Source organism: Oryctolagus cuniculus, chromosome 6 (assembly GCF_964237555.1).
Source record: "Oryctolagus cuniculus chromosome 6, mOryCun1.1, whole genome shotgun sequence".
Lineage (NCBI taxonomy): Eukaryota > Metazoa > Chordata > Mammalia > Lagomorpha > Leporidae > Oryctolagus > Oryctolagus cuniculus.
The window spans coordinates 165,944,056-165,969,010 of NC_091437.1; the positions used below are offsets into that span (position 1 = coordinate 165,944,056).

General features: G+C 49.2%; 1 protein-coding gene across 43 annotated transcripts in view; it reads right to left on the reverse strand.

Annotated features, from left to right (window-relative positions):
- The window catches only part of PTK2 (protein tyrosine kinase 2), a 297,953-nt gene that overhangs the window by 206,045 nt on the left and 66,953 nt on the right, over nt 1-24,955 (reverse strand). For 22 of the 43 annotated variants that reach the window (XM_070075578.1, XM_070075572.1, XM_070075548.1 and 19 more), the window contains one exon: nt 8,697-8,923. In XM_070075578.1, the coding sequence (XP_069931679.1) occupies nt 8,697-8,719 (23 nt within the window). In that variant the 5' untranslated portion in view covers nt 8,720-8,923. Of the gene's footprint in view, nt 1-8,696; nt 8,924-10,705; nt 10,770-12,127; nt 12,203-20,573; nt 20,719-24,955 lie in introns of those variants that run through there. The other 21 variants (XM_070075553.1, XM_070075577.1, XM_070075568.1 and 18 more) reach the window with 9 other exon arrangements.

Here is a 24,955-nt window from a genome sequence, read left to right on the forward strand (position 1 = left end):
TGCCACTACTATTCCTCCCCAAATTAGCTTGTTAACTATAGTGAGTATTGGGGCCAGTGCTGTGGCACAGGGGGTTAAAGTCCCAGTCTGCAGCACCAGGATCCCATATGGGTACCAGTCCAAGTCCTAGATGCTCTACTTCCAATCCAGCTCCCTATTAATGTGCCTGGAAAAGCAGAGGAGATTGGCTCAAGTGCCTGGGCTCTTACAGCCACGTGGGAGACTCCAAAGAAGCTCCTGGCTCCTGGCTTTGGATCAGCTCAGCTCTGGCTGTTGCAGCCATTTGGGGAGTGAACCAGCGGATGGAAGACCTCTCTCTTTAACTCTTTCAAATAAATAAAATAGATTAAAAAAAAAAGCAGTGAGTATTAATCTCTAACCAAACACACCAACCTTTTACCTAACTACATGAACTTAAGTGATTTCATTTATAACTACAGGTTCAGACAACTGCCAGCCATTCCTAGTGAGGACTACTGAAACCCACAAGCTACACATTTAGAAAAGTTCAATGTGCTTGACAATCAGGTTTCAGGTGTCTGGATGTGAAGAGCATCATCCAAGAAACTCAACTACAGCTTCACCTTCAGCAGCACTGAGTGGTACTGGCCAGGCCTGGTTCCTGGGCATAAAATGAGCTGTCCCTTGTAATTTTTTTTTAGATGTTGTTTATTTATTTGAGAAGCAGAAAGTTATAGACAAAGGGAGACAGGCAGAGAGAGAGAGAGAGAGAGAGAGAGAGAGAGGGAGGGAGGGAGGGCGGGCCTTCCATCTGTTGGTTCACGCTCCAAATGGCCGCAATGGCCGCAATGTCTGGAGCTGGGCTGATCTGAAGCCAGGAGCTTCTTCCAGGTCTCCCAGGCAGGTGCAAGGGTCCAAGCACTTGGGCCATTTTCTACTGCTTTCCCAGGCCGTAGCAGAGAGCTGCCTCGACAGAGGAGTCCCTGGGATACAGACCGGTTCCCACATGGGATGCTGTGCACTATGTCACAGCGACAACCTCAACCTTGTAATCTTTTTAACAACCTAGGAAGGAAGGTTTCATAAAAACAACAATGGACTGAGGGCTCGCACTGACAGACTGTCAACTCAGGGAACAACGGACTGAGGGCTCGCACTGACAGACTGTCAACTCAGGGAACAATGGACTGAGGGCTAGCACTGACAGACTGTCAACTCAGGGAACAACGGACTGAGGGCTCGCACTGACAGGTCGACTGTCAGGGAACAACCGACTGAGGGCTAGCACTGACAGGTCGACTGTCAACTCAGGGAACAACGGACTGAGGGCTCGCACTGACAGGTTGACTGTCAACTCAGGGAACAACGGACTGAGGGCTAGCACTGAGAGGTTGACTGTCAACTCAGGGAACAATGGACTGAGGGCTAGCACTGAGAGGTTGACTGTCAACTCAGGGAACAATGGACTGAGGGCTAGCACTGACAGGTTGACTGTCAACTCAGGGAACAATGGACTGAGGGCTAGCACTGAGAGGTTGACTGTCAACTCAGGGAACAATGGACTGAGGGCTCGCACTGACAGGTCGACTGTCAACTCAGGGAACAATGGACTGAGGGCTAGCACTGACAGACTGTCAACTCAGGGAACAACGGACTGAGGGCTCGCACTGACAGACTGTCAACTCAGGGAACAATGGACTGAGGGCTAGCACTGAGAGGTTGACTGTCAACTCAGGGAACAACGGACTGAGGGCTAGCACTGACAGGTTGACTGTTAACTCAGGGAACAATGGACTGAGGGCTCGCACTGACAGACTGTCAACTCAGGGAACAACGGACTGAGGGCTCGCACTGACAGACTGTCAACTCAGGGAACAACCGACTGAGGGCTCGCACTGACAGACTGTCAACTCAGGGAACAATGGACTGAGGGCTAGCACTGACAGACTGTCAACTCAGGGAACAACGGACTGAGGGCTCGCACTGACAGACTGTCAACTCAGGGAACAACGGACTGAGGGTTCGCACTGACAGACTGTCAACTCAGGGAACAACGGACTGAGGGCTCGCACTGGCAGGTTGAGTTCCTTGTGGCTATGGGTCTGTGAAGGCTCTTCTTTCCATAACTACTTTTCCTGATTCCTATTTCTGGTAGAAACACTCCACTTCATCCATAATCTCACGCAGTCATTTGAAAGTATTTACTGAGCAGATGCCGAAGGCAATGAAGATGCTGGTACATATTATCAGGTAGAAAGCTCCCACTGCCAGAGTTTACCATCTAGAGGGAAACCTAAGAAATGATCAAACAGATCAAGAAATAAGAGAGTCCCAGTGAGTAGAAAGAATCCAAAGAAAATATACAGGGTGATGGGAAAGGAGAGACGGGGTGAAAAGAGAACGTTCCTGGGATGGGAGGAAACAAGAAGCGGAGTGGATTAGAGGAACAGAAGGAGAACGGGCGGGGGGGGCCACAGCGTTTACTCAGGAGTGCCAAGCTCCAGGCGCGCCGAGCAGATGACTGACTGGACGGCTGGATGCTAGAGGGCGGTGCAGCAAGCAGACAGGACACGTGGGTGACCAGCAGCACAGGCTCAGAGATGAAGGGGTGGGGGCCACAGCTGGGACCGTGGAGACTGCGTGAGACAGGCTCTGGCTCTCACTGCAGACTGAGGGTAGGAAACAGGATACACAGGAGAGATGGCATGCCTCCAAGAAAGGAGGAGCAGCGGGCTGCAGGTAACGCAGAGGGCCAGCTGACAAACTGGAAGGGGTGTGAGCAGGCGTGAAAGGTGACTTCAAGGGACCGCAGTGGCTAAAGAAGGGACAGCTCTTGTCTAGCACAGAGTGTGAGGACAGACAGGTGAGCCTCACGTGCTGGGAAAGGGGAAGGCACCGTAGTGTGTGCACGCTCTCAAGCAGAGGAGGGACGTGCTGTCTACTACAAAGGACTGAGACACGCTGCGTGGCATGCGGGCAGCACCAAGGCTGTAGCCTGGGATGAGCCCACAGAGCCTGGCCACAGACAGAGAACAGGCAGCGCTGGACACAGTCGCCCTGCGAGCTTTAAGAGACTACAGGATGTCAGAGAGGCACAATGGAAGCTGGCACAGGCAGCAAAGGGGACAGTGGACCATTGCCCTCTGCATCCTGCTATGGGATTCCCCCAGGTTTCCTTTTGTCTTTCAAACACAATCTATGAGACTCACTTTCTCTATCACTATTTCTCTCTTCATTCAACACTTTCTTGATTGATCATTTACTGGGTCTAGACTTCTAAGGCAGAAGTTATTTTCCTGGAGCCCTTTGAAGATGCCGTTCCGCCTAGCAACACAGATGAGAGAGTGGTGTCAACGTCATTCCTCTCCTAGGGAAGGGATTTCCCTGGCAGACCCGGGAGCACTCTCCGTCACTGTTGTCTGGGAGCAGCAGGACAAAACTTCCAGGTGAGCCATCTTACCTAACACTACACAACGTGGCTTTCTCTTGGCCATGCCAGAACGACTCATACATCAGGGGTGGGCAATGTCCAGCCCGCAGGTCACAGAAGGCCAGTGAAAACATTTGGTTTGGGCCGGCGCCGCGACCCACTAGGCTAATCCTCCACCTAGCGGCGCCGGCACACCGGGTTCTAGTCCCGGTCGGGGCGCCAGATTCTGTCCCGGTTGCCCCTCTTCCAGGCCAGCTCTCTGCTGTGGCCAGGGAGTGCAGTGGAGGATGGCCCAAGTGCTTGGGCCCTGCACCCCATGAGAGACCAGGAAAAGCACCTGGCTCCTGGCTCCTGCCATCGGATCAGCGCGGTGCGCCGGCCGCAGCGTGCCGGCCGCGGCGGCCATTGTTGGGTGAACCAACGGCAAAGGAAGACCTTTCTCTCTGTCTCTCTCTCTCACTGTCCACTCTGCCTGAAGAAAAAGAAAGAAAGAGAGAGAGAAAGAGAGACAGAGAGAAAGAGAGAGAGAGAAAGAGAGAGAGAGAAAGAGAGAGAGAGAAAGAGAAAGAGAAAGAAAGAAAAGAGAGAAATAAAGAGACAGAGAGAGAGAAAGAGAGAGAAAGAGAGAGAAAGAGAGAGAAAGAAAAGAAAGAAAGAAAAGAAAGAAAGGAAGGGAAAGGGAAAGGGAAAGGGAAAGGGAAAGGGAAAGGGAAAGGGAAAGGGAAAGGGAAAGGGAAAGGGAAAGAAGGAAGGAAGGAAGGAAGGAAGGAAGGAAGGAAGGAAGGAAGGAAGGAAGGAAGGAAGGAAGGAAGGAAGGAAGGAAGGAAGGAAGGAAGGAAGGAAGGAAGGAAGGAAGAAAGAAAGAAAGAAAGAAAGAAAGAAAGAAAGAAAGAAAGAAAGAAAGAAAGAAAGAAAGAAAGAAAGAAAACATTTGGTTTGGCAACACCAAGGCAGGCAGGACTTGAAATTCAATAAACCTAAAGCAGGCTAACTTTTAAACTGACAGTTTTACATGGCCCAGAAATGATGTCATAGAAATCTACATGGCCCCTGGCAGAACACAGGTTCCCCACTCCTGCGACACACACACTCAGCTGTACCGACACCTGCAGGCTCCTGGCTTGTGGAGGGACAGGACCCATCAGCCTGTCAGTGCAGTGATGGTGAGCGGCTCTGTGATTAGCACCCGAGCTCGGTGGCAGCTGCGTGGCTATGCAGGCCGCAGTGATCCTGTACATGGAAAATGCCCGTGTAGCCACCCCACAGACCCCAGCGCAGAGACGGGGCCTCCTCACCCAGATGAAGCCAGTCTGTGATCTGCAGAACAAGCGTGTCGAAGCCCTGAGGCCTGCACTTGACAATCCAGACCCCGTAAGTAAGCCCACCAAGGGGCTGCTGCCGCGTGCTCAATACCCTGCCCCTGAGTTACGGGCCCTGTGCATCCTCTCAGCACCCGTGTAAACTACCTACTGCACAATAAGCACACGCACAGGGAAGTTCACGGAAATGCGTCTAAAAGGCAGGTTTATTTTGGTGCAAAACTTTTTAAATCCACACATGTTTTGCATAATATGCATTTTCCATTAACTTTTTATAGACTCTGCATATTAAAAATGAGTAACATTTGTTAACTGAACAATGAGAACCAAAATCTCTATGAGGAAGTACTACAAGAACTCAGCTATTTGGGGCAGGTGCCGTGGCTCACTTTGCTAATCCTCCGCCTGCGGCACCGGCATCCCATGTGGGCGCCAGGTTCTAGTCCCGGCTGGGGTGCTGGATTCTGTCCCGGTTGCCCCTCTTCCAGGCCGGCTCTCTGCTGTGGCCCGGGAAGGCAGTGGAGGATGGCCCAAGTGCTTGGGCCCTGCACCCCATGGGAGACCAGGAGAAGCACCTGGCTCCTGCCTTCGGATCGGTGCAGCGCCGGCCACAGGGGCCATTTGGGGAGTGAACTAACAGAAGGAAGACCTTTGTCTCTGTCTCTCTCTCTCTCTCACTGTCTATAACTCTACCAGTCAAATTTAAAAAAATAAAAAATAAATAAAAAGAACTCAGCTATTTTTGTGGTGACAGTAAATCTTTAACTCTCCAAAAGGTTCTGGTTGCTGATTCAACAAGTCTTCCTGACAGTCACTTTCTCCAGGGCACCGCTAACCGTCCAGCAGAAATGCACGGAAGCCACGCATGCACTCTGAGAATTTCTAGACGCCACGTTACACAGAGTAGAAAGAAACAGGTGAAATAGATCTCTTTATTTAACCCGCTATATCAAAAGTATCATTTCAACATATAACAAGTTATTGATGAGCTATTTTACTGCTTTTTCATACGAAGTCTGAAGTCTTATCTAAGAGTCTGTGCTGACAGCACCTGTCAATTCAGGTGAGTCACCATGGTCACTGTGATGGGCAGAGTGAAACAGCTGCACAGGCCCTGAATCTAACTTCCCAGTGACCCTGGAGAGCAGTCAGTCACAGCGTGTCCAAGGACAGCTGGCACGGCTTCCCTCTGCTGCCAGTCAACGGTCCATTTCTCCACTGAAGGACCGCACTTGCCTTTGTTCTACACTCACCAGGCTTTCAAATGCAGTCATGTCACTTCCATCTTGCTTTCTGAGCAATGCATGTTCGTTTCTGCGTCTGTAATGTGCCATTGTCTGATGCTTCTTACTGAAGGCATGACCATGTCACACACATGCTCTTCAGCACTGCTGTGTTCAGAGACACGGCTCAACCACTGATCACCTTGTAGCTAAAATACTGCATTTTCAAATGCTGTTGCATTAAGGCACCCAGTGGGCGTGGTTATAGTACCCAGTCTTCTGTCACAGTGACTCAGTATCATGCAGATTTCATGCTATCCCAAGAAACAGCTGTGGTCAATTCAATGCCATTTGGATTTCTCTGCCTCACCTTGAGTACCAACAACTGATAAGGATAAGTCACTTTCAAACAGTTATCAGTTACTATGAAATAAAGCACTTAGTTTTTGGCCACAAGATTTGCTCACATTGGTCTGCACAACACGATAATTAATACATTCACAAAGCCTAAGCATTGATATTTGATGTAAGTTTTTAACACTGGCTGCAGGCTGACTCACTTGGAGGGACTAATGTCTCTCTCCATCGTCATAATCCTGCTACATGCAGGAAGTCTGATGCTAAGACCTCAGCCCGGTTGTTACAGTCTTCCCAAAATGAATTCTGTGATATAATAGGACTTGAATATTTGTTAAGTGTCTTATCAAACACAAATCTTTGAAAGGTTTCCCTCCTGAACAAGTTTTATTAAAGCTGATACAGTGAGTTTAAAGAATTTGCTCACTACGTTTGAAATTTACAGACTACATGGCCGGCGCCGCGGCTCACTAGGCTAATCCTCCGCCTAGCGGCGCCGGCATACCGGGTTCTAGTCCCGGTCGGGGCGCCGGATTCTGTCCCGGTTGCCCCTCTTCCAGGCCAGCTCTCTGCTGTGGCCAGGGAGTGCAGTGGAGGATGGCCCAGGTGCTTGGGCCCTGCACCCCATGAGAGACCAGGAGAAGCACCTGGCTCCTGGCTCCTGCCATCGGATCAGCGCGGTGCGCCGGCCGCAGCGCGCCGGCCGCGGTGGCCATTGGAGGGTGAACCAACGGCAAAGGAAGACCTTTCTCTCTGTCTCTCTCTCTCTCACTGTCCACTCTGCCTGTCAAAAAATAAAAAAAAAAAATAAAAATAAAAAAAAATAAAAATAAATGAAATTTACAGACTACAACACACCCTAGGACTCGTGCCATGAAGTCACAGTTGGTAGCCACCTTCCCAATATGAGTGAGCTGACACACCTTATGGTAAAACACTGATCACAAGTTTTTCCTCAAGTGCTTGTAAGGTTAAATGTAAAACACGGACCAGAAAAAGCCAACAAACTTCATAAAAAGTTTTTAAGAAGAGGCTTATTATACATGAGCAGAAACACTCCTTTCCATCTGGAATGGGTCCCTTTCTAAGAATTCATTCATTTGAATGGTCTATCACTGCAATTCTACAGAGGCAGCAGAAAATTACATTAATGCATATCTAGGATTTTAGCTTTAAATCTAAAACTGAACAATTCCTTTATCTACTTAGCAATAGTTAAGGCATATAACTTAAACAAGGCAGCAAGTTCATTAACTTCATTATTAAAAAAAAGTAAAAAAAGACACACTGAATCTCCTAGTCACTCACTACTTACAGATAGACACAAACCAAGTAGAAGGGGGGAAGGTGTTTCTGTAGCACTTGATCAAAGCGAAACACTTCCAGAGCTGGTGCTGTGGCACAGTGGGTGAAAGCCCCAGCCTGCAGTGCCGGCATCCCTTCTGGGCACCAATTGGAGCCCTGGCTGCTCCACTTCCAATCCAGCTCCCTGCTAATGCACCCGGGAAAGCAACAGAGGATGGCCCAATTCCTTGGGCCCTGCACCTACATGGGAGACCCGAAAGAGGCTCCTGGCTTCAGACTGGCCATCGCAGCCAACCTCTCTCTCTCTCTCTCTCTCTCTCTCTCTCTCTCTGTGTGTGTGTGTGTGTTTCAAATAAATAAAGTAAATCTTAAAGAAAAGAAAAAGTGAGGCGCTTCCTGAAAGCGTGCACACTGAACCCCGGCTCCGCAGTCACAGTGCCGCCGCCCCCCTCACTCTCAGGAACAGCCTTATCCGCCCCAGCACGTGCTGCCCTTCCTTTCTGTCTCACCATCACTGACCCCCCAGACCCGAGGGAGGCTTCCCAGCACTAACTCCTGCTTCTCGGCGCCGTCCCTTCAGGCGCACGCGCCCACTGTGATCCCTGGCTGCAGCACTTTCCACACTGGACCCTGCCGCCTCCCCCACCCCCACAGACTCCGGGCTCTAAGACCAAGAGCCTTCCACAGACCTTTTACACCCACGGAACCCAGCACGGAGTCTGGTATATAACATAAACCGGCTTTTAAAGCAATTATCCTGTCTGGAATTATGCAGATACATAGTAGAGGCCATTGCTCTAATTGCTTTGTTTCCTTGTATTCTTCCAAGGATAAAAAAAAAATTAGAGAAGATGATCAAGCCAATGGCAGTGCATGACCGAAATACTATGAACTCAGTTATCATTTTCTTAAGAAATTTTAGAATAATTAAAACTCTAGTCAAGCATACAGTAACTGAAAAAATCTGATAAAGAAAAAGCTACTATCTCTATAAAATAGTAATTCACTGACAGGTTGAATAAAAACTACTGCTTTCTCATTCCTTGCATGTGCCATTGGACATAACCTGCATGAAGATGTCTCACGGGAGAACGTACTTACCCTGACATCAGTCGCATCTCCATGCCTGATAATACTGGCCCAGGTGGTTGGCTCACTATTGCTTTCAAAGTAATGAAAGACTTTCAACACTCGCTCCATGGCACCAGGGGAGCGCTCCATGCCAGGACCCAGGTGAGTCTTGGCACTGGGATTCGCTGTGTGATTCAAGTTCGGGTCGAGGTAAGCAGCTGCCATTGTTTTGCTAGATGCTAGGTATCTGTCATATTCTGTTAAAAGAAAGAAAGCATTTTCAGTGCATGCTACTTGAAATCTACCAATGTGATACTGGTATCTGTATTAACAGCACTTCTACATTCTCTATCACAATATACAATCGTAGAGGAACTGGAGAGCGGGCCCTAACCTATCAAAATAATCCCTGTGTCCCGCCACACCCAGGGCACAGCACAGTCAGTACTTGTTCCACAAGTATTAGAAGGGGAGCACTCCACCCCTATGTCAGTTACATCAAAACTTCACTGCTAGCTATAAACAATATAACTTAACATCCGTATTTTTTTTCAACCACACCCTTTTATTTTGTGGGAAAAGCTCATAGTAGCGTCAGGTTTATTAATTTACTGCCTATTTTTCAGAATTTCCACCTAGGAGAAAGCTTTTTTTCTGGCCGGCGCCGCGGCTCACTAGGCTAATCCTCCGCCTTGTGGCGCTGGCACACTGGGTTCTAGTCCCGGTTGCCCCTCTTCCAGGCCAGCCCTCTGCTGCGGCCAGGGAGTGCAGTGGAGGATGGCCCAAGTCCTTGGGCCCTGCACCCCATGGGAGACCAGGAGAAGTACCTGGCTCCTGCCATTGGATCAGCACGGTGCGCCAGCCACAGCACGCCGGCCGCGGCGGCCATTGGAGGGTGAACCAACGGCAAAGGAAGACCTTTCTCTCTCTCTCTCACTGTCCACTCTGCCTGTCAAAACACACACACACACACACACAACTTTTTTTCCTCCACAATAAAAATTCAATAACCACTCACATATATTAGTCACTGCTGTCTAAAACACTGCTACTAAAACATGGCTCTGCCATTTCATCACATCACCGCTGAAGAGGAGGCTCAAACAGAACTGACACAAAACAAAAACAAACAAACAAACAAAAAACCCTAAATATTTAAAATTATGTAGTCCCTTATTTGAGGGAGGGAGAACGCTCCTATCTTCTGGCTCTCCCCCCGAATGCCCACAGTGGCAGAGGCTGAGTCAGGCAGAAGCTGGGATCTGGGAACTGCATCCAGGTTTCCTACGTGGGTGGCGGAGACCCACATGCTTGCGCCATCGCCGCAGCCTCCCAGGGTCCCCACATCAGGAAGACACGGAGCTGGGAGCTGGACACTGACCTCAGGCACTTCAACATGGCGCAGGGTGTCTAACCGCAGTTTTAACAGCTACTCCAAAAGCCCACACCCAGAATTTCTGAAGTCCAATAAAAGGTGTCCATTTCAGTAAGACTACAATTCCCACTGATAACAGTCAGAAAATGCAGATTTTTTAAAGAAGCAACGTTTGAATGGCTCAAGACAGAGACATTCTGAGGTAAACAGACAGAGAAGACAGGGACTGATGGCAACAGCTCCCTTTTCCACCTGGCATTGCCAACGCTGGGCCTCGAGAGCCTGAGCAGCCAAGGGCACAGCCAAGGAAGGGCTCCTAGCGCGAAACCGGGGAGCTGCTGGCAGCAGGAGGCTGCATCATGACGGAGAGGTGTGGGGACACGGAGGAGGGGAGGTGGAGACCCCGTCCCCTAAAATCGTGCCTGAGCCTCTGTGAGCACAGCGAAAGCAGGCAGACGCAGGAAACACGAATTCAGACGCAGGTCACCAGAGGAGCCTCAGGACAGCCCTGGATACACGAGAACACCGGGGAGTCTGCCCAGATGCATCATGGACGGGGTCCCAGGGCCAGGCGCCGCTGGATCTGCCCTTCAAGGGAAAGGGTCAGCTCCACAGACTGGGAGCCGGCATCAGCCACAGCACACCTAACATCCTGTACACTCACAGCATCTTCCAGCTCGTGGGCTCGTAAGAAGGTTCTAATGCACGAATTTTCACAGCAGCATTTTCTGTAACAGTCAATAAACAAAAATGACCACCACACCCATCAACAGATGAATGGATAAATAATATGTTGGGTACTCAACAATGAAATACTGTTTTGCAAAAAAAAAGTAATGAAGTCCTGATACATGCAACATGGAGGAATCAGAGAACATTATTCTATGTCAAAGCCACACATAAAAGGCCATAAATTACGACTTTGCTTCTATGAAATGTCTAGAATATGTAAATCTACAAAAAGTAGATTACGAGGGGCGAGGGAGGATAGTAGAGACGGACCGACTACTCAGTTTCTTGGGTGGTGATGGTTGTAACAACATAGCAAATATACTGCAAATCACTCAAGTTTACACTCTGAAGTTGCTAAAAGGGTGAACTTTATGTTATGGTGATTTCACCTCAATAAACATATAGACATATAAGTAACTGCTAAGTAACTTTTAAAAACTGGAAGATTGTTAACAGGACCCTGCCTGTCAGTGTGGTGCAGGTGTGAGGGAACAGGAACTCTGCTGGAGTGCAGGTACAACCTCTATGGAGAGGAATTTGTGCTGGAGAGACACTGTCACAGACTAGTGTCCCATGATGTCCTACTCCTGAAGGTGACGGTGCCGGCAGAGGAGGCCTTGAGTGCAAATCATTAGATGCGGTCAAGAGGGCAGGGCCACTGGGATGGGTTTAGAAACCCCACAAGTCCCCAGACGGCTTGCTTTGGTTCTCCACCACGGCGTCAGCCAGCTCAACCTGAAAAAGGCCCTCACCAGGACTCGACCCCAGAGGTGACGTGACCTAGGCGGAAGTATTTCCAGCCTCTGTAAGTAAGCTCCTCAATTTGTGTATTGTTATAGCAGCCTGAACGAAGGAATAAACAGCTACAAGAACATGAAAATATGCCGGCGCCGCGGCTCACTAGGCTAATCCTCTGCCTTGTGGCGCCGGCACCCCGGGTTCTAGTCCTGGTCGGGGTGCCGGATTCTGTCCTGGTTGCCCCTCTTCCAGGCCAGCTCTCTGCTGTGGCCCGGGAGTGCAGTGGAGGATGGCCCAAGTGCTTGGGCCCTGCACCCCATGGGAGACCAGGAGAAGCACCTGGCTCCTGCCTTCGGATCAGTGCGGTGCGCCGGCCGCGGCGGCCATTGGAGGGTGAACCAATGGCAAAAGGAAGACCTTTCTCTCTGCCTCTTTCTCACTGTCCACTCTGCCTGTCAAAAAAAAAAAAAAAAAAAAAAAAAAACATGAAAATACATATGCATAAGGGTATTCACTGCAGCATGGAAATTACTGGCAACGCTAAGTGTTCACGCACAGGAGAGTAGATGAATACACCATGTACATTCGCACAATGGAGTACTGTGAATGTACTGACCTGGGTGGACAGCAAAGAGCAGTGTCTCTACAACCGATTATGATTTCCAGGGTGCAAAGGATAGCTACAGTACACCTGTTGTACAAAAGGATAAAAGAAATAAGAAATAAAAAATGGTCGTATGTGGGGAAAAAAATCAAAAAACCAAAAAGTAGAGAGGAAAGACCAGTGAGACTGGTTACATACAGGGGTAGGTGGACCAAGATGGAAAGGCCAGCAACTCAGAGTAAGGAGTGAGGCGACACTTCTGGGTACACCTGAGAGTATCCTACTGCCCTGCCACCTTGCAAACAGCTGAACCATCCTGTTAGCAAACCTGCTCAAAGTGATGGACACTGACACCGTCCGTGCCCAATGGGCAAACTCAAAATCTTCTCCAGCACACACACAGTAGGTAAGCCAACTGCAGTGCCGGGACTGAATCTTGCCTCTGCTTCACATGCAGGCAACAGGTGATGGTTCAAGTACTTGGCTTCCTGCTACCCACCCAGGAGACCAGGACGGAGCTACTGGCTCCTGGGTTAGACCTGGCCTGGACCTAGCTATTGTGGGCACTTAGCGAGAGAACCAGATGGAAGACCTCTCTCTCTGATCTCCACCCACACCATCACCACCCCACCTTTCAAATAAATAAACAAAATGCAATATGACATCATGGGGGCCAGCGTGGCGGCGTAGTGGGTAACGCTGCCGCCAGTGATGCCAGCGTCTCATATGATATGGACACCCAGTAAGAGTCCTGGCCACTCCACTTCCGATCCAGCTGCCTGCTCCACATGGGAGACCCAGAAGAAGCTCCTGGCTCAGGTCTGGCCCAGCCCTGGCCAAATATTTGGAGGAATGAGTGAATCAGCTGATGGAAGATCCAGATCCCTCCCTCCTCCTTCTTCTTCTTCTCTCTCTCTCTCTCTCTCTCTCCCCCTCTGCCTTTAAAAATAAATAAATCTTTGGGGGAAAAAAAAAAAACCACATCATGACCAAAAGGAAGTCATTCCAGGAACACAACAATGTTCACATAGTCCTAGCAATCAGTGTAATTCAACGTGTTTTCAAAAAGCAGAAGAGCCAGCACTGTCCCGATACATGCAGGAAAAGGCCACTGCTGTACGTGTGCCAGCACCTCAAGACAGACTCGCAGAGCGTGAGGAGAGCGGCTCCTGCTCCAGACCCAGCTCCGTGCTGCTCCTCTCCCTCCCCGCGTTCTGGGAGGCTTCCTCAGCACTCAGCATCCTTTCCCGCCGCTTCCAAAGAATCTCTTTCTTTTTTTAAGATTTATTTTATTTATTTGAAAGGCAGAGTTAGAGAGAGAGAGAGGAAGGGAGGGAGAGAGATCTCCCATCAAGTGACTCACTCCCCACATGGCCACAAAGCCTGGGGCTGGGCCAGGCCACAGCCGGAAGCCAGGACCCAGGAGCTTCATTTGGGTCCTCTGCTGCTTTCCCAGGCGTCAGCAGGGAGCTGGATGGGAAGCGGAGTGCCTGGGATTTGAACTGGTGCCACATGTGATGCTGGCATTGCCATGCCACAATGCAGGCCCCGTTTCAGCGGTCCTATTATTTAGATGTATTTCTAGAAGGCTTCCTCCAGTCTGTCTTGTACAGCTGTGGAGATTTTCTGGAGGTCATATTCTCACCTTGTTCTCAGCTTCCTTCTGCTTGCCACTTCAACCTTGCTGCCCACAAGTCGTGTTTCTCGTCTGTCTGATCTGATGCCATGCTCTGAAGACAGAGGCTCTCCCTAAAGAGCTGGCTGTCCAACCTCGACCTGGAACCTGTGTCAGGACTACGAGCTGGCCACACTGAGCAGAGCAGCAGCCCCTCCGCCGGGGCCTCCAGGCAGCAGAGTCCACCTCTGCTCTCAGAGCAGCCTCTGCGGGAAGAGCGTTTCACTGCCGCCAGGATTCCAGGAGCCAAACTCCCCTCGGCCTGACGCGGGGTAAGCTACACTCAGCACACTGTGTGGTACCAGAAATTTTCCACAATAAAGTTTTCAGACTGCATACGCAGACAACACATAAATGGGAACACAGACTGTTCAGGTAAAGCTCTCAGAATATCAAGACTAAGTTTTCTGCTGTGAGTCATGATTTAATTTCTGTGGGCAAGACACCCTGTAGATTACAGGACACTCCAGCTTCACCTAATGCCGGAAGTAACCCTTCAGGCCAGGCCCAGTGGTCGCAATCCCTGACCCTGTCCCTGAGGGTTAGGAATGTCTCAGAGCCTCCTCTAGGAGAGACATCCGAGCAAGAGCCTGACTAAGGAACGGTCGGAGCTGGGTACTAATCTTGGGAATTCGTGCTCAGCTCCCCACCTACAACCCGGCGACTCCCAGCTCCGCACAGTGGGACTGATAACGCCCACCCTGTGAGCTGGGATACTGACTGTAAACTGCTTGGCAAGACACACGAAACAGTAGTCGTAGCTGTCAAAAAGGGAATGATGGAATCTCCAAGCCGAAGAAAGGAGACTTCAAAGTAGGATTATTCTCTAACCGGAAATTTCATTTTCTTAGAACTGAGAAAGTGCCAATGTCCTGGCCAGCATCTTTCCTTCGTATCTTTATGAACTCATCAAAAAATGAAACAACAAATTACCGTTCTTACTACACCACAGTGCCACCTGGCAGATCTGAAATACATTATGACTCCAAAACCCAAATTAAACACAAATGTTCCTTAAGAATTTTCCTCTATCCTATAAAAAAAAAAGAATCTATGTTTTTCTAAACTGAAGCTGTACCAATGAACCTGCACAAAATTTCAAATAGAAGATACAACAGTCCAGAATTGTTATCTTTCGGTAATCCTGTCAACCTTACAAAACTAACATTTTCACAATGAAAAAGAAAAGTAACATGAATGATATTTTAACAAAATTGTTTCTTCAAACAGCAGAAGAAACTAAAGAAAAGGTTAACAAATAGACCTTGAGAGAAACACAAATGCCATCATCCTCCAAAGAAATTCTACCTGGTTAGCAAGGTCCTGGGTTTTTTTCCCCTACTTTTTAATTATGACACACTACATTCATCGCTCAATGTAACTTTTTTGGCCACCATAAATGTAAGGAAAAACTTGTATTTACAACCCTAAAACTCTAAAATTCTCAAGTTACAACCCAAGTAAACTCTGTAAGACTAAATTTTTGCAGCCTCAAAACTACTACAAAATTTGAAAAGCAGGCCAAGTGTCAGACAGTCAGAGGACCACTCCCCATACACACCCGGAAAGTCTCTATAAACACCCTGCTACCTTCTACACACCAACAACACTGAGGACACAAACGACACTCCCGCTCGCACAAAGCACCCGTCCCTGGAGAGCTGCGTGCTCTGTGGCCTCACCCAAGGCCTGCCCATCTCTGCAAGCTCCTCCCCACCTGGGCCTTCGACCCCCCACAGCCTGCCTGCCTCCCTCCCGCCTCCCTTCCTCCCTGCAGGAAGCCGCCTGTTGACCACAGCTTCCCCGGCAGTGTGACGCTGGTCACTTTAGACACACGTGGGCTCTAGTGAGCAGCATGCACCTTTCCCAGACACAGACCTGTGATCCATGCTGCTTGAGGATCAGAAACAAGGCTTTAGAGTTTTCAAATTATAGCTGAGATTTTGCTTAGAAATACTTTCCATTTGGTTTCTGAATTGGTTTTGGAAAAGTAGCTTAAGTTTTCAGCTGAAATATGTAATTTTTCCCTTGTAAAACAGATCAGTGCCTGATTTCCAGAGATCCCCCCCCCCCCCAAAAAAAAAGGTGTTTTTGAACTTGGCAGACAGGGAGGGGCAGAGACAGAGAGACAGAGAGACAGAAGGAGAAAGCACTCCTGCCTACTGAATTGACTCCCCAGGTGTGTTCACGGGGTTGAAGCCAGGCGCCAGGAACTCATCCAGGTCTTTCACGTGGGCGGCAGCCCCCAGTCACCTGAACCATCACGCTGCTTCCCAAAGCCTGCATTGGCGGGAAGCTGGAATCACAAGGTAGAGCCAGATCTCACACTCGGGCACTCTCATATGGGATGGGGGGGGGGGGGGTCCTAACCGCTGGTGGCTTAACTGCCAGGGCAAGTCTACCCCAGAAACACAATTTCATTTGGGAAATGACGTTATAGTCTGATTGCAATAGTTCAATGTTTAAGTATACTCAATGACCAATGACTTTTTTTCTTTTTTATTGGAGAGGAGACAGAGAGATTGGGGGCGGGGGGGGGAGGGGAGAGGGAGCACCTGTCCACTGGTTCACTCCCCAAAGAGAGAGAGTGTGTGCACTTGTCCACTGGTTCACTCCTGAGAGAGAGAGAGAGAGAGAGAGAGAGAGAGAGAGAGAGCGAGAGCGAGCGAGCACGAGCACACCTCTCCACTGGTTCACTCCCCAGATGCCTTCAGAGGCCAGGGTGGTCTGGGCTCAAGCTGCAGGCTGAGTACCATTCAGTCTCCCACGCACAGAGCAGGAACCTGACTACTTGAGGCATCACTGCTGCCTCCCAGGTCCGCACCCCAGAGCTCTGTGTGAATGCTCGGAACAGCACACCGCGCAGAGTAAGTACGTGCTGGGGAAGCACCAGCTGTTACTCTTCTTTAAAATCCGATATTTGAAATAAGGCACAGAGAAACAACGCAAACGTGAAATATGCACACAAGTGTGTAAAATTAGCATAGCGCAGACCAAAGCAACACCATAAATGACCACAAATGACCATTGCTTACAGCCACACTCCACGGGCAGAGTGCTACACTGAACTGCTCACACACGCTTCTCTAAGAGGAAAACAAAGAAATTAGGAGGGCCACAGGTTGTTGACATAGACTTTTCCCCCCTGACAATTCAATGATTCTAAAACTAGATTTGCCTATAAAACAGTATGTACATTCATCACAGAATTTTAGCTGAGTCTTTAAAAATAAAGCTAATTCTAGGAGCTGGCGCTGTGGCGTAGCAGGTAAAGCTGCTGTCTGCAGTGCCAGCATCCCATATGGGTGCCGGTTTGAGTCCCGGCTGCTCCACTTCCGATCCAGCTCTCTGCTGTGGCCTAGGAGAGCAGTGGAAGATGGCCCTTGGGCCCCTGCACCCACATGGGAGACCCAGAAGAACTCCTGGCTCCTGGCTTCGGATCAGTGCAGCCGCAGCCACTGCAGCCATCTGGGGAATGAACCGGCGGATAGAGGACCCCTCTGTAACTCTGCCTTTCAAATAAATAAATAAATCTTTTTAAAAAGGGGGGGGGGGTGGTTGTCCCTACCTTTTATCTGAATGTCAAGCAAAATTGTGCTTAAAACGCAACTGCTAAGGACTTTAAAAAAAAAAAAAAAAAAAAAAAAAAAAAAAAAAAAAAAAGGTGAGTTCATTCAAGCTAAGATCTACTAGGCAGCGGAAGCAGAGAAAATGACTCCAGAAGAGGCAACAGCAGGAGGTGCAAAAGGCCCGAGAGGAAGGCTGCTGGTTGCTCCGAGTAAGCAGAACCACAATGACCATGAACAAGCAGGAGGCTCGAGGGGGAGGGGACGGGGGAGAGTGGGGCAGGCCGGTCTCTCGTAGGCCACGCGACGGGGGAGACACCACCGAGTTTTAAGCAGGAAGGTACGTCAGATTTGTTTTATTACAAAATCACCCTGGCAGATACCAGAGTACCTCAAAATGTTTGTGAAAAATGGAATTAAAAGCTAAGATTGTTTGGTGAAAAGAACCTCTGGAGGACAGGCATAGCTGTTCTCGTAACGTCACTGTCCATGTTGTTTCCGAAGAGATCTTCTAGGTGGAGAACAGCATAGCTGGGGTCCCTAGGCAGGGGGCTGACCCCCACGGCTCAGGAGGTGAAGTGGGCGACAGGGACTACAGCTGACATTCAGGGAGGGAGGGAAGCTGAGAAATTCATGAGACATACTGGAGGCCGACTCATCAGAATAAAATGGAGTCATTGTACATGGAAAAAAGTGTCAAAAAGGCTGTGACACGAAAAACTGATTGATGAGGAGGGTCAACGTGTTGGGCAGGAGAAGACTCAGGGCAGCAATTAACAAGTCTGTCTCTCTCTGGTAAGGGATCAGACCTATCAGCAATGAAATGTGGAGAGCCAAAGCGGACCACTGAGCGGAAGAGAAGAATGGGCTGTGCAGAGAGCTCTCTGGATGGATGGAAGGAAGGAAATGAGGGAGGGAGGGGCAACCAATTACGCTGAACAACAAAATCCGATGTCTCTTTAATCCTCCCCAGCCTTTCAAATACTGGTTTTCTCAAGGAACCCCCTGAGCAAGGCCTTCTATACCCAACAGCCTGGTGACCTCAGAGTGCTGTCTTTACATTTAATTCAGTATCTGAATGAACACTGTCTCCGAGTTTAGGAAATCATGATACAGTGGAATACATGTTACAACAAAGTTCTTTTTAAATACTTGCAAATACAACCTTTCCTTGGGTGGGGTCGAAGCTGGATTCTTCACACCAAACACAACAGTACAATAGGAAGGACCCCACAGCGCCTGAAGGTCAAGGATACCCTCAAGATTTCAGTTCAAGGAACACAAATACAGATCTGTTCACTATTTTTAGCCTGCCCTGGTATTTCTCATGTCTTCTTAAACTGGGACACTGCTGTTAAAATTTTGAGGTTAATGTGACTGATAAAATCAAATGTGCAGTTTAGAATGTCAGACAACAGAAAGGGATTTCTATATTCTTTGGACTTGAGCGTTTAACACTGCCCTACTTGACAAGCTGTAACTTTTATAATTGAAAATAACCCATTCAGCCGATTCCTACACACCAACATCTTTGTCCTTATCAAGTAGATAAAAATTAAACACATAAAAACACAAGGCTTCCTGCCTTCCTGTCCTGGTACAAAAGAGTAACATGAGAAGGCAGAGAGGAAGCTCACCAGGATGGCTGCGCACGGGGACCTCTGTGGGAGCAGTGTGCTCAGCCCGACAAGGGGACAGCACAGCACTGCCTTCCGTTGTTGTCAGGGCCTCCTCTGAACCATTCAAAGCAAGGCCCCTCCCCCAGGGCGATGGCCGGCTCCAGTCCCGACCCTGCGTGCTGTCCCTACCTCTGCCCATCTCTGACGTGTACGTGCTCTGCTCTCTTGTTGACTTCCTCCATAATTTAGATTTCAATTAAAAATAGCCCAATTCATTTGCCCTGCCCACCAGCAAACATAATTGGAAAGTAAGCTGGCATTGGTCAACTGCTTTGGAGTGAGTAAAAACACCACAATTTTTCTTTACTTCCAAAGTTCACATTTCTAAAAGTCACTCTGAATAAAATGAAATTCTGTATCCTATTAATATCTCCCTGCTATTGGATTTGCAGAGCTCAAATCTAGTCAACACCATGCGGGAAACTGGACGGGTTTATTTTTAAAGATCACCAGGGATGGCACTGTGCGAACAAACCCAGGCAGGTCTGGGAGAGGACCAACTTCCCAGATACAGAGTTCTGCCTCCGAGCACACACTGCACGCACGGACAGGGAGTAGCTGCCATTTTTAACACTGCAGGTATCCAGAACCCTTGCAAGTTCAAGAGGTTCAAGTTAATTCAGCAGAATCTTTGAATCTCTACATGCTAAAAAGTGACAGGTATTTTGTTGAGATATCATATAACTAAACTAGCTCTCATGTTTTATGCTTAAGAGCCTAAAATAAGAATAGATAGTGACAATGGCAACAAATTTACGGTGAAACTGCAGTTTGGTGCCGACATATCAACAACCTCGTGGCACTGAAATTTTTAACCTAAAAACTAAATTGAATCAGTCCACACCTCCGCTTCTGAAACTGCAGCTTTTTAACTGAGTTCAGATTCCTCCTTTTAAAAAAGCCCTTCATAAATATATTAACAAGATACTTAAGTATCTTCTAAATAACAACAATAAATACTTTTAATGGCATTTTTAACTAGATGTTTCCCAAATAGTCTTTTCATTGAATGTCACAATGAAAATGCTGTATTTTATATTTTTCTATTACTAAAAACCTAACAACTTTAAACTGGAAAGTTATTCACCATGTCCCTGGCTCTCAAAGATAAATATTATCTTACCACAATATGGAGTTTCAAATTAAGTATGCAACCTTTACATGGAGTAAAGGAAACTCAATTATTTAATAATCCACATTACTTTTTTCCTACAGTCCCACTTAAGTTAACGTCAGTTGATTCTTTAAAAACTTCCATATCATAGAATGGATATTGATGTATGTCTTAATTAAGAAAAAAAAATGTTTTACAGATATAAGGTGGAGCATAAAAGTAGTTTAAGTCACTTAAAATGCATTTCCATAAAAGTATTTTATTGACTATGAAAAAGCCAACTAATTGGCTTGATGCAATAGTTACAAACCGTTGCAACCAGTTTTCTATTTTCCTTCTAACTGTAAATATATTTGAAACAAATTCTGAAAAAAACTCTTATCCACCTCTTCAGTGTCAAAGTAGAAATTTAAGTAAAATATACCTTTAGCCCAACACATTGGAAATGGACTACAGCCGCTCTTCTCCATACAGACGGCACCTGCCAGTCTCAGAGCCTCGTGGCCTGCCACTCCAACACCACACACCCACCGCTAGAAAGCTCAAGCCAGGAGTGCGCACACAGCGTCCCGGGTCATCTCTCAGGCGCAGTCTGCTGCGATCCACAAGCAAGACTGAACTGCCCTGTGTGCTCCTCTCCTCGGCGCCTGAAGCACAATCTGGGACGTGTTCCTCCTGTAATGTGCTCCAGCCTCTCAGTTACAGGCTTCTCACGCTTCCGCAATCTGAAACACAGACCGTCCTGAGCAGAATGAAAGCAGCCGGAACGTGCCCCCACGAGTCCGTGTCCCTAGATCCATTCAGGGAGGGAAGGAAGGGAGGGAAAGGGAGGAGAAAGCAGCCCGCAGCAACCTATGAATACATTAACCTCCGCCTCCACCGCTGTTCAGTCCACCCCACAGACTTCTGTTTACAGACCTGACAGCCAATTCGAGAACTCGGTAAGCTGGAACTCAGTCTGACCCAGATCATGTCAAACCACTTTCGCTATCAGTCATGCCTTTGGCATTTTACCAACCTAATTTTGAAATTAAAGTTAAAATAATTACCTTGGTGAAATAAGAATTTTGAAAATAAAAAACCTGATCAACATTAAAAATAAGACTGTTGAAAAGATGTCTGTAGGAATCCATATAGCCAGAAGGTAAAATATTTTTTCCTGACTGATAGTTTCAGAAGACTATAAATTAACAAAACTAAGAAAATAGAAAAATTGGAGTTTGAGGTAGGCAGATTCTTTCAAAATTAGCTTAGGGAATATTGAGAGATCCAAGATACACGATTTGTTTTCTTAGCTCCAAAATATAAATGAGTAATAAACTCAAACTGAAGAAGTAGGACAGAAAAATACTGTTACAATCTGTGCTAGCAACATTCTTATTAAATACAAAAGCTACTTCACTTCTCCATCCAAATTCACAGTCAGGGTCATCTCGAAAGTTTAGCTACTTGCGATTCCCTTTTAGCCGGAAGGTGAGTAATGAGGCTGCCGGTGCCTTTGTTCTCTGAGCACACACAATTTCTACGGAAAGTCTATACAGTTCCGGCTTTCCTAGCACATGGATAACCTGGTCAGCAGTGCAACCCCATGAGCTAATCAAACCCTGAGTGCTGCACTGTGAACACGAGCGAGGCCCCATCTACGAAATCTGAAAACAGCAGAGAACAAGAAGTGGTGCCCCAGGACGATGCCCCTCACTCCCATCACGCCGCCCTCCGGGACGCCGTCTCCCGGGCTCAAGTGAGCCCTTCCACCTCCTAGTGAAAACACATCGTTCACCAGCATGAACTCTGACCCCGGGCAACGCGAGAGGAGAGGGGCTGGAGAAAGACAAGCAAGCAGGCTAGCAAAGAATCAGAAGGAACAATCCAACAGGTCTGCTGCAACGCAGGAAAAGCTGCCCCGTTTCTACCACCTCCAGGGAGAGAGGACACGAAGGACTGGACACGAAGGACTGGCTAGAGGCAGCACGCGAGCGAGCAGAGCCCAGCCAGCCCCCGAGAAGGGCTGGGAGTCCAGTCAGCCAGGACCTAGCAGGCTGCACGCCCAGTCTGCCTTGGAGTGAGCCACCTGCTGCACGCCACACGAACCAGTGACCCTCCTCTTCATGCCCCTCAGCAGTCGGCACCGTCACCCCGTAAAGACGAGGCACGGTCACCACCTCAGCGCCGCACCAAGCGCCGTCCCAGAGAGCACTTCTGACGGCAGCGGCAGCGCAAGGCTCTAGCAAGGAGAGAGCGGCACGGGCACCAGCAGCGGGGCGGGGCTGCCCTCGCGGTGACGGGGGGGGGGGGGGGGGGGGCCGGCACGGGCACCAGCAGCGGGGCGGGGCTGCCCTCGCGGTGACGGGGGGGTCCCCAACACGGGCACGAGCAGCGGGGGCGGGGCTGCCCTCGCGGTGACGGGGGGGGGGGGCACGAGCAGTGGGGGCGGGGGCTGCCCTCGTGGTAACGGCGGGTCCCCAACACGGGCACGAGCAGTGGGGGCCGGGCTGCTGCCCTCGCGGTGACCGGGGGGGGGGGGGGGCACACGAGCACGAGCAGTGGGGGCCGGGCTGCTGCCCTCGCAGTGACGGGCGGGGGGGGGGCAGCACGGGCACGAGCAGTGGGGGCGGGGCTGCTGCCCTCGCGGTGACGGGGGGGGGGCAGCACGGGCACGAGCAGTGGGGGCGGGGCTGCTGCCCTCGCGGTGATGGCGGGGGGGGGCAGCACGGGCACGAGCAGTGGGGGCGGGGCTGATACCCCCGCAGTGACGGGGGGGGGGGTAGAGGAGAGCCAACACAGCAGGAGAAGGGGTGAAGGGGTGAGCCCAGCCCCTGACCTCCAAGTGCGGGGGGGATGGAGGAGAGCCAACACAGCAGGAGAAGGGGTGAGCCCAGCCCCTGACCCCAAGTAACCACTGGATGGGGCTTTTTCTCACACCCCTCCAGCCAACCGACAACTTCACTGCAATACCCAAATATCCTCACATAGTGTGTAAGATCCTGAGAGTAGAGAAGGGCGCTAAGATACAAACAGTGTAAATTCCTACAGGCCAGAACACAAGGAGACTGACGGAACCGACAGCTACAGCAGTGTTCTGAACCACGCCTGACCACTAGGACGGAAGAGCAGAGGCACCCGAGAGCAGAGGAGGAAGGGGCTTTGCGAACCATGAAGACAGCACCCTGTATCTGCTACAGAGCAAGGACACGGTATCTCACATACCCGCATGTGGCCAACACAAACCTAAGGCAGTAACTCCTTTTGTAAAGAGGAAAATGAGGTTCAGAAAGATCAAGCGGCTGGTCTGCTTACCACCCTAGTTGGGTGATTCACTAAAAAATCCTATGACATTTAAATCCAAGTCTTCTTGAGATTCACTATAGTCAAGAGTAACTATGGGTAAGTCCTGCTTACAAGTAATTTTTATTAAAATCACAAAAAGGGGATCTGGCGCCGAGGCACATGAGGTTAATCCTCCACCTGCAGTGCCGGCATCCCATATGGACACTGGTTCTAGTCCCGGCTGCTCCTCTTCCAGTCCAGCTCTCTGCTGTGGCCTAGGAAAGCAGTGGAGGAAGGCCCAAGTGCTTGGGCCCTGCACCTGCATCAAAGACCAGGAAGAAACTCCTGGCTCCTGGCTTCAGATCAGCACAGCTCCGGCCGTTGCGGCCAATTGGGAAGTGAATCAGTGGATGGAGGACCTCTCTCTCTCTGCCTCTACCTTTCTCAGTAACTCTTTCAAATAAATAAAATAAATCTTTAAAAAATAAAATAAAAAGACCAGCTTATTTATTTAAAAAAATTACAAAGAGGATACTACCGTTTGTGTGGCAGCCCTGCTGCACAGGAGCTCCATGACAGGAGGAAATGCTGTCCGCCTGCACATGTCAACTCCAGGTGTCTCACTGCACAGGAAGAAGTGTGGGCCACACTCCACCCAACCTCTCACCACCCACAGGGAACAAGAAGACAGCAAAGGGAACCTGGTTTCCTTTCCAGGCCATGGCCACAAAGGTGTGGCCCGCCCCCATCCTGGGTACTACTTCACATCCAGGACCCTACACAGGACAGAGATCGTAAATATTTGCTGAATCAGAGAATTAAACATTAGGAAAAACCTTGCTTTTTAAGAATATAACAATGGAAAAGAAAAACTAACAGAGTCAAGGTGACTAGTCATAGATTGCCTTGCTGTACCCAACATAAAAAATAAATCACACATGGGGCTGGCGCTGTGATGCAGTGGGTTAACACCCTGGCCTGCAGCACCAGCATCCTACGGGTGCCGGTTTGAGTCCCGGCCGCTCCACTTCCTATCGAGCTCTCTTCTATGGCCTGGGAAAGCAGTAGAAGATGGCCCACGTCCTTGGACACCTGCACCCACGTAGGAGACCTGGAGGAAGCTCCTGGCTCCTGGCTTCAGATCGGGCAGCTCCGGCCGTGGCAGCCATTTGGGGAGTGAACCATCGGATGGAAGACCACTCACTCGCTCGCTCTCTCTCTCTGCCTCTCCTTCTCTCCCTGTGTAACTCTGACTTCCAAATAAATAAAAATAAATCTTTAAAAAAATAAATAAATCACACTGCTGTACTCTGATACTATTAGATTTTCCCCCTGCATATTTTAGTAGAAAAATGAAAATAAGAAGTGAGATTAGATAAAAGTCTTTAGACTAACAGACAACACTCTGAGCAAGATAGAAAAGGGAACTCCAGACGTGTGCTGTGAGCTGTGACCAGCTTACTTCCCCACAGAAACCCCGCCAGAAATAAGGCGGGCGCTGGAGAAGACCTGCAGGTGAAGCGCCCGTATCAGAAATGC